The sequence below is a fragment of the Notolepis coatsorum genome (genome assembly GCF_963971535.1).
Source record: "Notolepis coatsorum genome assembly, chromosome: 14".
In the NCBI taxonomy this organism is placed as follows: Eukaryota; Metazoa; Chordata; class Actinopteri; order Aulopiformes; family Paralepididae; genus Notolepis; species Notolepis coatsorum.
The window spans coordinates 31,945,826-31,961,554 of NC_140178.1; the positions used below are offsets into that span (position 1 = coordinate 31,945,826).

General features: G+C 43.9%; 1 protein-coding gene across 2 annotated transcripts in view; it reads left to right on the forward strand.

Annotated features, from left to right (window-relative positions):
• The window catches only part of rundc3aa (RUN domain containing 3Aa), a 32,704-nt gene extending 20,806 nt beyond the window's left edge, over nt 1-11,898 (forward strand). For both annotated transcript variants that reach the window (XM_084328197.1, XM_084328198.1), the window contains exons 8-11: nt 1,673-1,830; nt 9,551-9,664; nt 10,186-10,292; nt 10,706-11,898. In XM_084328197.1, coding sequence (XP_084184323.1) covers nt 1,673-1,830; nt 9,551-9,664; nt 10,186-10,292; nt 10,706-10,848 — 522 coding nt within the window. In that variant the 3' untranslated portion in view covers nt 10,849-11,898. The remainder of the gene's footprint in view (nt 1-1,672; nt 1,831-9,550; nt 9,665-10,185; nt 10,293-10,705) is intronic.
• Nucleotides 11,899-15,729: the final 3,831 nt, after the last annotated feature.

Below are 15,729 nucleotides of genomic sequence, written 5' to 3' on the forward strand. Positions count from 1 at the left end.
CACTCTGTTCCTCGGCTCCGACAGTCGGCTACCCGGTGACGACACCTTCGCCACCGCCGCCTGTTCCAGCACCACTCTGTTCCTCGGCTCCGACAGTCGGCTACCCGGTGACGACACCTTCGCCACCGCCGCCTGTTCCAGCACCACTCTGTCCTCGGCTCCGACAGTCGGCTACCCGGTGACGACACCTTCGCCACCGCCGCCTGTTCCAGCACCACTCTGTCCTCGGCTCGGACTGCCGGCTCCCCGGTGGCGATACCCTCGCCACCGCCGCCTGTTCCAGCACCACTCTGTCCTCGGCTCGGACAGCCGGCACCCCGCCGCTGCTGTTCCTGTACCATTACGCATACGCTGGGTGAGTTTTGATTGTGATGTCACTCTCCCAGCGTATTGCCTCTGTTAGTTAGTTTGGACATTTCATCTCCCAGCGTATTGCCTCTGTTAGTTAGTTTGGACATTTCATCTCCCAGCGTATTGCCTCTGTTTTTGGTTCTCACTTATATTATTACTTTGTTCACTTTGTTATTTGGACTGTTCTGCACCTGCTCTGTTTTTTCCCTTTGTGCATTAACTATCTCCTCTGTCCTGCAGAGCGGCCCAGATGATTTCCACCAGTCCTCCCAGTTCCTCCCTGTTCCCCAGCCCGCCTCCGCGGGCCTCAGTCCCCTAGTCCCTAGTCCTCTATCCCTAGCTCTCCTAGTCCCTAGTCCTCTTTCCCTAGTTCTCCTAGTCCCTAGTCCTCTATCCCTAGCTCTCCTAGTCCCTAGTCCTCTCTCCCTAGTTCTCCTTGTCCCTTGTTTACCTAGTCTCTAGTTCCTCTGTCCCAAGGCGTTCCCTTAACCTTCCCTTAGGCGTTCCCTTACCTTCCCATAGTGTTCCCTTTTTCCTGCCCGCCTCTTAAAGGCACCCTTCCTTCCCCTCATATTATATTCCTGTATTTGTGATTCTCCCTTAAAGGGACAGTGCCCTTTCCCCTGTTTTTCCCTGTGTTTCAATAAATATCTGTTTCTTGGCAAACCATCATACCTGTCTTGTGTTGTGCGATTGGGGTCGGTTACAAACCATAACACTATACAAATAAAGTTTATTCATATCTTTATCATTTCAAACAAGAATGTTATTCTTGTCATCCAGGACAGTTCAGTCAGTCTTTGTGAACATCTATAAGTGACAATAGCCTACTTGTTTACACCCATAAGTGACATCTGAAATATGAGGGTTCTCTCTCTTTCTCTCTGACTTCTCGCTTTAGGAGAATATGGTGCATGTTCACATATACTGACTGAACTGTCCTGGAGCACATTGTATAACATGTTCACAAATACTGACTGCACTGTCCTGGAGCACATTGTATAACATGTTCACAAATACTGACTGAACTGTCCTGGAGCACATTGTATAACATGTGAATTCTTAGACTAGGTGCCATTCCCCCTTTAAGTTATGATGAACAGTATATCTAACAAGTTTCCCTCTTTGGGGATTAATACAGTTGATCAACCAACCAGCCAACCAATCAATCAATCAACCAATCAATCAATCAATCAATCAGTCAACCAATCAATCAATCAACCAACCAATCAATCAATCGACTGACCGATCGAACGGTTGATCAATCAATCAATCAATCAATCAATCAACCAATCTGTTGTTGGCTTCTCTGTTGGTGCAGGGTTACCTGGAGGAGCTGGTGCGCCTGCGGGAGTCTCAGCTGAAGAACGTGGAGACGGAGAGCAAGCTGCTGAGGAACCGAGTGGAGGAGCTCAGTGTCCAGAACCAGCAGGAGAAGCAGGAGCTGGAGGCCGTGGTGCTGGAGCTGCAGGCGCAACTGTGAGAGCACACACACACACACACACACACACACACACACACACACACACACACACACACACACACACACACACACACACACACACACACACACACACACACACACACACACACACACACACACACACACACACACACACACACACACACACACACACACACACACACACACACACACACACACGCACACACGCACACACACACACACACGCATACACACACACACACACATACACACACACATGCACACGCAAACACACACACACACGCATGCATACACACACACACACACACACACACATGCACACGCACACACACACACACACACACACGCATGCATACACACACACACACACATACACACACACATGCACACACAAACACACACACACACGCATGCATACACACACACACACACATACACACACACATGCACATACACACACACATGCACACACACTCACATGCACATACACACACACATGCACACACACACACATGCATACACATGCACACACACATGCACACACGCATGCATACACACACACACACACACGCATGCATACACACACACACACACATACACACACACATGCACACACAAACACACACACACACGCATGCATACACACACACACACACATACACACACACATGCACATACACACACACATGCACACACACTCACATGCACATACACACACACATGCACACACACACACATGCATACACATGCACACACACATGCACACACGCATGCATACACACACACACACGCATGCATGCATACATGCATACACACACATGCATGCATACACACACACATGCATGCATACACACACATACGGTCTTAACTAAGAGCAGGATTTAGGAGCACTGAAGAGCAGTCATAAGTCGGACAGACTGGTCTGTGCCGTGTTCTTACGGGCTTTATTTGGGAGGAATCATGGTGATTGCATTCATGTCAACTATACAAACAAATAAAGTAATCATAATAATAATAAATATGACTATTTGTATGATACAACATTTGTTTTACATTTACAGTCATGCTTCAAGAGGCATTGTGATGTCCAAAAATAGATAAAAACACTACACCAACACTGCAAATGCCAGTGGATAAATAAATAAGAACTAAAGCTAATGTTCAGTTCAGCACACACACACACACACACACACACACACACACACACACACACACACACACACACACACACACACACACACACATACACTAATCTAATTCATTGTACTTGTTTCATTAGGAGATAGTAGATAGATACTGTATGCGCTGCCCTATAGTACAGTACGTACAGTACACATGCATGACATCTTAAGGCCGCCACAGAGTCCGGCATACTGTGAGCGGACCGGACTCTGCGCGGCATGTCCGCAATCGTTTGAGGTTTCAGTCAAACTTACCACCGCTTACCAATTTCCTACATTTCTCATGCCAGTTTACTACATTTAATGCAGGTCGATGTCAACCAACAACTCTGTGGCGGCCTTATGTCATGCTAAGATGTGTACTGTACTGTACTGTAGTAGAATTACAGTATGACTACCATAGGGCAGCGCAGGATCTGTGATCTCCTAATAAAACAAGTCATAAGAATAATAAAAGCCTACTGTTCATTCATTACGCACATAGACTATACAGTATGCCGTTACAAAGCGCTTCCTCGCTACCTGTTGAATACGGGGCAATGCCGACCCTTTTTTTGCACACAGCCCTCACATTATAATGAGCTGGAGGGGCGTGTCTGTATGCAAATGAAGTAAACGGGAACGAGCGTTCCAGTTTGTGAATAATAATAATAATAATAATAATAATAATAATAATAATAATAATAAACTTTATTTGTATAGCACTTTTCATACAGAGGTTGCAGTTCAAAGTGCTTCACAACAGTAAAAAATACAGGCATAAGCGGGCATAAAAAAGATAGACAGGTAGCAAGGTATGGCAAATCACAGTGTTTCACATTAGGATCTAGCATCCCAAATAGGCTCTCCGCTTACAGTTTTCAGTAACACAAATAATAAAAATAGTTTAAAATGATTCAGTTTAAAAATAGTCAAAAAATTATAAAATAGAACGGACATAAAAAATACAGGCATGAGCGAGCATAGCAAGGTATGGTAAATCACAGTGTTTCACATTAGGATCTAGCATCCTAATAGGCTCTCTATTCAGTAATACAAATAATCACATTGTTTCACATTTGGATCTAGCAAATAATAAAAATAGTTTAAAATTATTCAGTTTAAAAATAGTCATCAGTAAGAAGTAAAAAGTGCAATAACCGACACATGAATTTGATAGGCAGTGTATAAGAGTAGGCAGGGTAAGAAGTTGTGTCAGGATATCCCTGATGTTTCCTCTTGCCACTAGGTGGTAGCAGATATCTATCAGTGAAATGCCTGAGCAAAGAGATTTTTAAGCTGTCTTTTAAAGATGTCTAGCGAGTTGGCTTCCCTGATGTTTTGGGGTAGTTTGTTCCATAGTTTTGGGGCATAGTTGATAAAGGCTGCATTACCGATCCTCTTTTGACTGCTTCTGGGAGCCTCCAGTAGTCCAGCAGCTGATGATCGCAGTGTTCTTGCTGGTGTGTAATTTATTAGAGTGTTGGCGATGTAGCTAGGTCCCTGTCCATTTAGAGCTTTGTATGTAAGGAGAAGGACCTTAAAGTCAATTCTAAATGTTACAGGAAGCCAGTGTAAAGCAGCTAAGACTGGACTAATGTGCTTTCTCCTTTTGGTTCTAGTTAGCAGTCGGGCTGCAGAGTTTTGGATTAGCTGAAGCCTCTCTGTGGTTTTCTTAGGGAGACCTGTGAAAAGTGCATTACAGTAGTCTAACCGGCTAGATATGAATGCATGAATTAGCTTCTCAGCATCGTTCTGATTAATAAATGGTCGTACTTTTGCTATATTTCTGAGATGGAAGAACGATGTTTTCGTCACTTTGCTAATATGAGAATTGAAGTTCAGTTCTGAATCTATGATAACCCCAAGACTAGTGACCTCAGATTTGATCCAAGGGGTTAGTTCTCCCAGGTTCTTTATTAATGTTTCTTTTTTAGTTTTGGAGCCGATAATTAGAATTTCAGTTTTGTTCTCGTTTAGTTTCAGGAAGTTCTTACTCATCCATTTATTTAATGCCAGTAAGCAGTCTGTAATGGAGCTAATCGCTGTATCATTTGGTTCAGCAGATATGTACAGTTGTGTATCATCCGCATAGCTATGGAAATCTACATTATGTTCTCTGATGATATCACCCAGCGGTAACATGTAAAGGGAGAAGAGTAAAGGACCTAAGCAACTCCCTTGTGCAACTCCATAGTTGTTATATATATCAGACATGTGATCTCCTAGTTTAACATAGAATTTCCTCCCTCTGATGTATGTTTTAAACCAGCCCAGCACATGTTCTGAGAAACCGACATGGTTTTCAAGACGATCGATTAGAATATCGTGATCGATTGTATCAAATGCTGCACTGAGATCTAACAGGATAAGGATGGAGATTTTATTCTCGTCAGAGTTTAGTCTGAGGTCACTGATTATTTTGGTGAGGGCAGTTTCAGTGCTATGATATTTTCTGAATCCTGACTGAAATTCTTCTAAGATGTTGTTTTCTTCAAGAAAGGAATTTATTTGAACTGAAACTATCTTTTCAAGTACTTTGCTAATGAATGGTAGGTTGGATATTGGATGATAATTTGCCATTTCATTACTATCCAAGTTAGGTTTTTTTAGTAATGGCTTTACAACTGCTGTTTTAAAGGCATCTGGGAAAATACCAGTCCTAAGGGAAGTGTTTATGATATCTAGCACAGGGCTTGAAACACTATTAAACACCCGTTTGAATAAAGCTGTAGGTATAGGGTCAATGTCTGAGGTGGAGGAGTTACATTCTGAGACAGTTTTGCAGAGTACATCTAATGTGATGCATGTGAAACATCTCATGGTTACATTGCGCGGTTTGCCGCAATCAGCTTTATTTCCATCATGAGTAATGCTGGCCCTGATCAAGGTTATTTTGTTGTTAAAGAATAGTGCAAGTTCTTCACACTTAACCGTTGATGACTGAGGAGGTGTAGGGGCAGTGTTGAGTAGTACATTAATAGTGGAAAAAAGGATTCTGGAGTTTCCAGCATTTTCTGTAATGATTTTAGAGAAGTAATCTTTCCTTGCTAAGCGGATGGTTTTATTATAAGCAGTTAAAGCATCTTTGTATATATCACAGCATATGGTGGTTTTTGTTTTTCTCCATTTTCGCTCCGCTGCACGACATTTCCTTTTTTATTTGTTGACCGTATTATAGTTCAACCAGGGCGAGGCTTTAGTTTTCTTCTTTTTCATTTTTAATGGGGCGACAGAATTTAATATAGATGACATTGCATCATTGAGATTTTCTACCATTTCATTTAGAGAGCTGTCATGATTGTGTGGTTCATGTAGTCTGATAAGATCAATGAACTTTGATTCAGCCTTGTCGTTTAGGAGCCTCTTTTTAACTATGATTTATTTTTTTGTTTTAGTAAGGGTTATTTGAGTATCAAAAAATATACAGTGATGGTCGGAGAGAGGTAATTCAGTTATTGAGATATTTGTTATGCTTAGCCCAGTTGTTGTTATAACTAAGTCTAGTGTATTCCCAAGCCTGTGAGTTGCATTTGTTATAAAGCTGTATTAGGTCAAAGCTATCCAGTAGATTTTTTAGTTCTATAGTTTTGGAGTCTGTTTTCTTATTAAAATGGATGTTCAAGTCTCCATTTAGGATCACCTCATCATATCCGGTAACACATAGTGAGATCAGTTCAGAGAGCTCCTGTATAAATATTGGTGTCTAGGCGGTATATTGTGACAATAATAGTTGATTCTGTTTTGAGCTCAATGGCAAGATATTCCATTGACATGAACTCGCCTAGTTCTGTGATTCTAAACAAGAGTTTTGAGGAGAAGATTGCTGCAACTCCTCCGCCCCTTTTATTTTTTCTGGGTATTTGAAAAAAGTTATAGTCTGGTGGACAAGCTTCTATCATTATTGATGTAGCTGTGTCATTATTTAGCCATGTCTCTACTAGGCAGATGCAATCTAAGTTATTTTCTTTAATCAGATCATTTACTAAGAATGTTTTATTATTCAGTGATCTGACATTTAGGAGGGCTAATTTTATTTGTTGGACTTCTTTAGAGGAGGTCTGCTTTGGCTTGACCTTGATGGCCCTGAGGTTAATAGCAGGTAAACGCATTAATGGCGTATATTTTTCACCATGCCATTGGCTGGTTATGATTACCGGTATGTTTTGAGAGATGGCATGGCAATTGTGCTATACTGCACCGTACTGACTGTACTGTGCTTTCGGGGACATTTGATCAGACGAGATGGCCTTGTGTGATATGGGGGGGGGGGACGCCTTGTGCTGCTGCTGCACCTCGTGGTGAGATTGTGTCCTTTGTGATTATCTCTCGTGCTGGTATGAGTTTGATATTCTTGGAGGCCATTAAGGCATGACGCATGTTTGCTGCTAGAAGCCTTGAACCTAAGCGATTTGGGAAGAAGCCATTTCTTTGAAAACGTTCTGGGTTATTCCAGAAAACGTTGAAGTTGTCAATGAAATTCAGGCCGTGTACAAGACATGCAGACCCTAACCATGAATACAAATTTAGGAGTCGATTAAAGGCTTCTTGTCTTGTGCGAAAGCATGCAATTGGTCCACTGATGGACACATCAGTGTCTATGTACACAGACTGATGTTTGTCTAGTGTGTTCATTAAACGTGTGAAATCGTCTTTCAAAGTCTCTGTGCCAGTCTTCTTTTGCAGGATGTCAAACGATCCAGAGTGAATGACAATTTTTGTTATGCCCGGTCTGATCAGTGTTGGAAGTATTTCGGCCAGCTCTTTCACAGATGTATTGTCTAGACAGATATTTTCTGTGTTTGCCATCTCCACATACCTTGTTGTGGAATCTCCAATCAGTATGCAGTCTGTTTTCTGTGTGAGGTTAGCATTTTTCTTTCCAACAGTTTTGGGGACGTTTGTTTTTGGGCTAGGCTTAGTCTGCCGGTTCTTACCACAGTCCTGTGGCCTTGGTGAAGCCTTGTTAGCCTTTTCAATAGCCGGTATGTTAACGCTGGTCCCGTACCTTCGGCGTTGGCTACCGCAACGTTCTCCTCAGCGCATGGTAGTCTCTTCGCTGTTAGCCGTTAGCTCGGTCTGGGTCGTGTTTGCTAGCCGTGTCGCTCGTGGCTCTGTTTTCCTCGTTGTCTCGTCGTTAGCTGTGCTCCGATGTGCCGGCTGTTAGCTTCGCTAGCATTAGCGTGAGCTCCGGCATGCAAGCTGTTTGCTTCGCTAGTGTTAGCGTGAGCTCCGGTATTCCTGCTATTAGCGCCGTTAGCGTGAGCTCCGTTCCGCTCGCTGTTTGCTTCGCTAGCGTCGTTAGCCACGCTTCTATGTCTCTTTGCTTTTGGTGTTGATATGCGTGTTTCCGAGAGTAGGTTGAAACTATTTCCTGGCGGTACCGGGGGCGAGGTAATAGTCGTGTTCCTGGTTAGTTTATTTCTCCTTTTATCCTTGACGGTGGTCCACTGCTTTGGTCTAGCTCCTTGCTTGTGCCAGGGACCGTCTTTTGGGTGGTGCTGTACTGTAGCTAGTCTAGGCCAGGTCTCAATAATGTTATTGTTGGCTATATTTGTAGTAGCTTCAAGAATAGAGTCAATGAGTCGCTCATCCTGTTGGATTTGGTGCAGGATAGTAACTCGAGCCTCCAGCTCTATAATCCTCTTACTCATCCTCATGCAGCTAGTACATTCTGTGGGAGAGCCGAGTCCCGGCATCTTCCCTTATTAATTGTCTTTTTAGGTTAAGCTAAACTGAAGCTAAGCTAGGTACTTAGCTGGTGATGGTGGGTCTGGTTTTCTTTCAGCCGGGGTCTTTATGAAGTATTCTCGCCTTTCATAAATATCTTCGCCTTCAGCAGTGCCCGATATAGTCCTTTGTGTGTAGCTGATAAGACAGAGATTTCTTCATCTCACTGGTCCTCCCACGGAGAGATCTCGCTACTCTCCTTTCGGCGAAGTACTGCGGTCATAAATCTAAATAAATAAATTCACAGTTCTGGAGAAGTACCATAGGAACTGGGAGTTAACATACAGAGTATTTAGAGTTGAAAGGGCTATAATAAATCATTAAGGTAGCGATAGGTAGAAAAACACGGAGCGACAGTGAAAAGCAGCTTGCATAGCAGAAGCAGGAAGTATATGAGTATATGAATGAGTGACATACGATCATTCAAGGGTTCGCAGCTGTGATCATTTGGCAAGACAACCTCTCCATGCGGGGTAATTGTCGTTGGCTTTCTCTTACGACCTTCCAAGGAGGTTGTCGTAAGAGAGGTCTTAAGACAATGTTGGTGAATGAGGTCCATTGAATTGAGTACAAGCCTGACCCGCCCCCCCCCACACACACACACACACACACACACACACACACACACACACACACACACACACACACACACACACACACACACACACACACACACACACACACACACACACACACACACACACACACACACACACACACATTGATCTGTTGATTCTCTCAGGACAGATTGGCACGCAAACAACATACATGTTACACATTCACACAGACAAATGAAGTCATCTGAGGTCTAGAATGAATCATCTGTCCTGTGTCCTCCCTACAGCTCCTCCCTGATCCCCTGTGACTCCTCTCATCTGGCTAAAGACCTCTCCATTCCCCTGATCAACCAGTGGTCCTTCATTAAGAACAACCAGGGTGACGTCAAGCTGTTCCGCAGGTAGCCTTAATGGGATGTGGGCTAGTCCTAGAATCTAATGTTGCTTTCAGTGGGGATCTCCATTGGGGTAAAATCATCCTTAGTCTAGGATTTCATCTTAATGATGTGTGCGAGACCAGCCATGTGTGTGTGTATGTGTAGCAGTGTAAGAAATGAACAGGGGCTAAGGGTGGGAAAAAATGAAATGGGATTATGGTGCAAAAAGGGCACAAACAATTCTTTTGTTTCAGCTAATTGTATACAGAGTAATCATTGTAATCATTCATTCATTTTTTGAAGGGTGTTTCGTTCCCAAACGCCCTCCAAAATTATTTCATAGGGTGTTAAAAAGAATTCTATAAAAATAAGGTACTTCCTTTTCCCGATATGGAAGTTTCTCGATGTACCTATTGATTGTTTTTATTCACAGTTACATAACTACAGTATGCGTATGTAATTATGCGATGTCTAACAGAAAGTGCATACAAGGTAATCCACACAGTATATAAAACTGTGTGCCATTTCGTTATTCCTCCATTCAGGAGGAGTTTCCCCAGTTTGGAGCAGCTCTCCACTGACGTCAGCCTGAACTCAGACTCCCAGAGGACGGACGGTCAGCAGAACGGAGATGCCGTCTGGTCTTCAGCAGGTGTGTCATCTCTGAGCGGCACACTCGAGAAGAGAAAACACATCCATAGAAGCATGTTCCATATGCACGGATACAGAGCGTTGGCAGCGGACACACAGTCGCCCTTTGTCCGACACGCACCAACACGAACTCAGTCAAAGGCATCCACACACACACACACACACACACACACACACACACACACACACACACACACACACACACACACACACACACACACACACACACACACACACACACACACACACACACACACACACACACACACACACACACACACATAGATACATACAAAGGCATGTTTGAGGTCCGTTCGTGGTGTGTTTTTATGTGGGCGTTTTAAGTTATGCCGGTCAGACAAACGCGTTTTAGGTACACAGTGTTTATGTCCAATCTCTCTTCCCCCCCTCCAGGAAAGGACTGCACTCCTTCCATGCTGGGCCTGTGTGGTTCCCTGGCCTCTCTGCCCAGCTCCAAGTCCCTGGCTAGCCTCAAGTCCAGCGAGTGTTTGGTCAACATCAGCACCGAGCCCAGCCCTGCTCTTTCACCCAGCTAGGAGGCACAACAACAACAACAACAACAACAACAACAACAACAACAACCTTCTGAGCAGCGCCACGCCCATTAGCCAAGCCCAGAGCCAACCCCAGCCCTGTCTCCCAGCCTGGTGATGCTGCATTGACCACAAAATAACCACCTAACTTAGAACCCCCCCCTTCCTACGACTACCATCATCCCAGTCACCAAGCACCCAGCTCTCTGCTCCACCTTGGCTACAACACCACGAGCACAGGGGGGAAAGGCGTCGTCAGCGTGTCTGGGTCTTTCATGTGGACGGTCATGACGTTGTGGTGAAGCTGAAATGATACTTTAACTTCCCCTGTTCTGTTCTTTCCTTGCTTGCTGTTACTCACTCTCTTCCTCGTACATAACTCCTCCTACAACCACTCTGAAGTGCAGAGTCTGTCGGTCTCTCCAGTCTAAATTTAAACCCATGCCTGTCTGGACACTCTGAAGCATTTCAGAACTTTCTAGTAAAGCATCCAGATTCCTCTCCTACTCTACTCCCTCTCTGAATGTTACTATTCTGCCCGTTGCATTGTTTGTACGTCAATGTGCCCTCGCTCCTACGTTGTCCTGTTTATTGTTCCAAATGTAACCGAGATGACAGTTATCGCTGGTTACGTAAACACTTGAAAAAAGATAAAACGATTTTCAAAACAGAGATTAGAAACAGTCCTTATCGTTAGGATGATGCTGACTGCCCTTATAATGACTGGATGTTGATGGACTGTTACTAGGATAGTGTTAAGAGGTGTGTTTGTTGCACGTGACTGAATGATAGAGGATCAAATTCTGCCCCCCCACCACACCCGAACTGCCATATCATTGTCTGCTTGAGTAATCAAACATTACTGTTGCAGTATGTGTGAATCTGTGAAGCAATTGATTGATACTATCAAACCTAATGCGAACACTATGCCTTTGTTCATCAATCTTAATTTATTAAATTAAGCTGTACATTATTTTTAAATGTAGCCTACACATTTGGTTATAGTTCTATAATCTGTTTATTTTGTTGCAATAAACTGCCTTTTTTCCGTTATGTCTGTCTTTCTGTCTGTGTGTGAATAGTACAATGTGTGATAGAGATAGTAACATGGAAGGATAAGAAAAGAGCATCCTGCTACATTGGACACATGTTAGCCTATACGATGGCGCCATCTTGTGGTTTGCTCATCTAAGACGTGTCCTGTATTTTGCTACGCAATGTTCGCACACTTAAATGCTATGTTCCACTTAATAGAATATAGGATGGCTATAGTTTGCAGATATATTCTCCTTGTCTCCTCTTGTTATCCAGCACCTACTTAGAACCTATACGCTGGGTGAACGACTGTCTTTTTTTTATTTTTATTTTATTTTTTTATCTTTTTCCCCCCTCCTTTTTCCGATTTTTCTCCCATCCCGTTATGCCAATTCCCAACCCCCTTCCTGGTTGTTGCGCACTCCCCCCTACTGTTGACGCGGGCAGCGTGAATATTAAAGGCAACCAACTTGTGTTCGGCTTTTCTCTGATTGGCCGCGCCCCCCCCCCGCCCCCACGCGCAGGCAAGCGCAGGCGTCCCACGTCCCAAATGAAATCCAAGGAGCGCGCGCGAGCGGCAGCGCGGGCAACCAACTTGTGGCTGCTGTTCCAACGCACTTGTGTTGGGCTGCGGTAGCAGTGGAGCGCTATGAAATGCGCTGAACTAGAAAGCGTAACGTTATTATGTTTCGCGTTTTTAACAACCAACTACCAGATTCACTTGTGTATAAACAAAGCCCATACAGTTATGAAATGCGCTGAACTAGAAAGCGTAACGTTATTATGTTTCGCGTTCCATTGATTAACGCCATTACCTGCTGCTGTGCTGTAGGAAGCAGAGGTACAGTAAGTTACAGTAGGTGTAGGTTACATGTTTAATCAAAGCCCATACAATTTTTTAGATGAATGATTGTGGATATAATATAGAAAACACATCATTATGATATTATGTCTCTATGATACACAGCGTGGATGGGCTTTCAGAGGGAGAGGCATGACTTCGCGACAGCCATATTAGACACTCACTGTACATCAGTGTGGAACTGTAACGTTATATGTTATTTCGCCCGTGGAGGCTGCTGAGCCTGAAGCGCCAGCGGGGCGACGCGGTGGTTTATCCCCGGCTTCCGTGCGCCGCCGCCGGCTTGACTCGGTCCAGCTCCAGCAGCAGCGGCCGTGCTCCGTTGTAGAACGAAGCCCTTCAATGACGGAGCTCTCATATTTTGCGAATGCATAAACTATATCTTAAATTATGGCTATGTGTCTAATATGGCTGTCGCTTATCAATGACTTCGCGACAGCCATATTAGACACATCGCCATAATTTAAGATATAGTTTATGCATTCGCAAATATGAGAGCTCTGTCATTGAAGTGGGTGGTGGCAGCATTACTAACAGTAGCGATTTTTATTGTTTTGTCATGACCAAACATAATCCCAACATGAATGAATGAATGAATGAAAACTTTATTAACAGATTGCAGAATGGGTACAGTACAGTACAGCTCAATACATACAATTGTTAAGGGGATGCAGACCATTGATTGATTGATTGAAAACTTTATTAACAGATTGCAGAATGGGTACAATACAGTACAGCTCAATACACACAATTGTTAAGAGGATGCAGACCAGAGAAAGACTTTCGTCTTGTTTACATCAGGGTCCCCCATTTTCAATTCATCAGGACATATATGACATACATGACATACAGATAGTCAGTACTGCTACATCTATACATTTATGACATACCAGATTTGCAAATACAGTACTGTTTGTGATACAGAAGGAGTCAAGAAAAGGGAGTATATACATTTGACGTAGAAACTGTACATTGGAGGAGGTTGGGTGGGGGGGGTTGGGTACACTGGGATATTGACAACCATACTGGGTAATTTACATTGGAGGTGGTTGGGGGGGGGGGGGGGGGGGCACACTGTATAAACAAGCAAAACTGTACATTGAGGGGGGGGGAGACTCTGTACAAACAAACAAAATTGTACATTGGACTATTGACAAAACCATACTAGGTAAATGACTGTACATTGGAGGGGGTTGGGTTAGGATATTTACAGGGGCCAGTGTTGAATTGCAGTCTCCCGTAGGTGTCTCTTGAGAGAGGTTTTGAAAGTGGGTAGTGATCCACATTCCTTTACAGCTTTGGGTAGGGCGTTCCACATTGATGTGGCATAATTGCGAAACGTGTTTAGTCCCTTATTTGAGCCGAATCTGGGTTTAACATGATTTGTGGAGCTCCCTCTGGTGTTGTGATCGTGGTATTCACTGACCTTTGGGAAGTATTTTGCCATGTACATGGGTACCTTGGTCGTGTAGTGTATCTTGTAGACCAGGCCCATTGCAAGTTGCTGTACTCTGTCATCTACTCTAAGCCATCCTAGGTTGTCAAAGTGGGCAGGGGTGAGGTGGGTTCTAGGAGTAAGGTCAAGCAGTAGTCTGACCAGTTTGTTTTGAGATGTTTGTAATTTTGTTTTTAGCGCCTTTGAGGTGCTTTGGTACCATGAGGTGCAAGCATAGTCGTAGTACCCCTGAATGAGTGCTCCTGCCAGAGTCTTCAGGGTATTCTTGTTTACCAGAGAGGAGATCCGGTACAAGAATCGAGTTCGTTGGTTGACTTTTTTTATTACATTGGATGCCATTTTGTCACAGGAGAGATTAGCCTCTAGGATGGAACCCAGGTAGGTAATTTCATCTTTCCTTGTGACAATATTGTCACCCACTGTAACTGAGAAGCCGTCGGTCTTGCTGAGTTTGTTATTTGAACCGAAGAGAATGGACTCTGTTTTGCCCATGTGTAATGATAGTTTGTTATCAGCGAGCCATATGCAGATTCTGCCTAGTTCCGAGCTGAGGGTTTTTTCAACCTGTAACTTGTTCTTGTCAGAGACCAGCAGGGCTGAGTCGTCCGCAAACAGGAACAAGTTGCAGTCACAAGCTGACGACATGTCATTTGCATAAATTAGGAACAGTAGCGGTCCTAGTATGCTTCCTTGTGGAACACCACAGCTCACTGTGAGAGGGGGGGATAGGGTACCGTTTACCTCCACCATCTGTTCCCTCCCCTCAAGGTAGGATTGCATCCAGCTCACTGATAGACTATCAAAACCAATTGCTTTTAGCTTGTCAATCAGAATGGAGTGATTGACCGTGTCAAAAGCCTTTTGTAGGTCCAGCATGACCATGCCGCAGTATTTGCCTGCGTCCACCTCTTGTTTGATGTGGTCATTCAAATAGAGAAGGCATGTGTCAGTGGAGTGGGATGTTCTGAAGCCAGATTGGAATTCGTAGATTAGATTTTTTTCCGCTAGGTACTTTTCGACCTGTTCGTAGACTATTTTTTCCATGACTTTCGAGATGGAGGTGAGAATAGAAACAGGGCGGTAGTTGCCTGGGTCTAATTTGCTGCCCTTTTTGTGCAGAGGGGTCACCCTCGCAATTTTGAAGTCCTTGGGGACGTGTCCCTGTTTTATGGAGAGGTTTATTATGTGTGTGATGATTGGGGTGATGGCGGCTGCTGAGTCTCTGAGGAATTTGGAGGGGATGTTGTCATGGCCAGTGGCCTTGTTAGGTTGGAGGGCGCTCAGTTTATTGAGTACCTCATCTGTTGTTACCATTTCCAGCTTGAAGTCGTCCTTGCGGACCCCTAGGTTTTTGTAGTAAGCTACTATGTGTTCTACCCCATAAAGCCCTGAGTGGGAGGGTAGTTTGTTTACCAGTGTTGTGGCTATGTTTGTGAAGAAAATGTTTAAGTAATTGGCTACATCCAGCTTGTCTGTGATGAGCGTGTTGTCTGTTTTTATGTTTATGTTTGAGAATCTGGTTTTAAGTTTT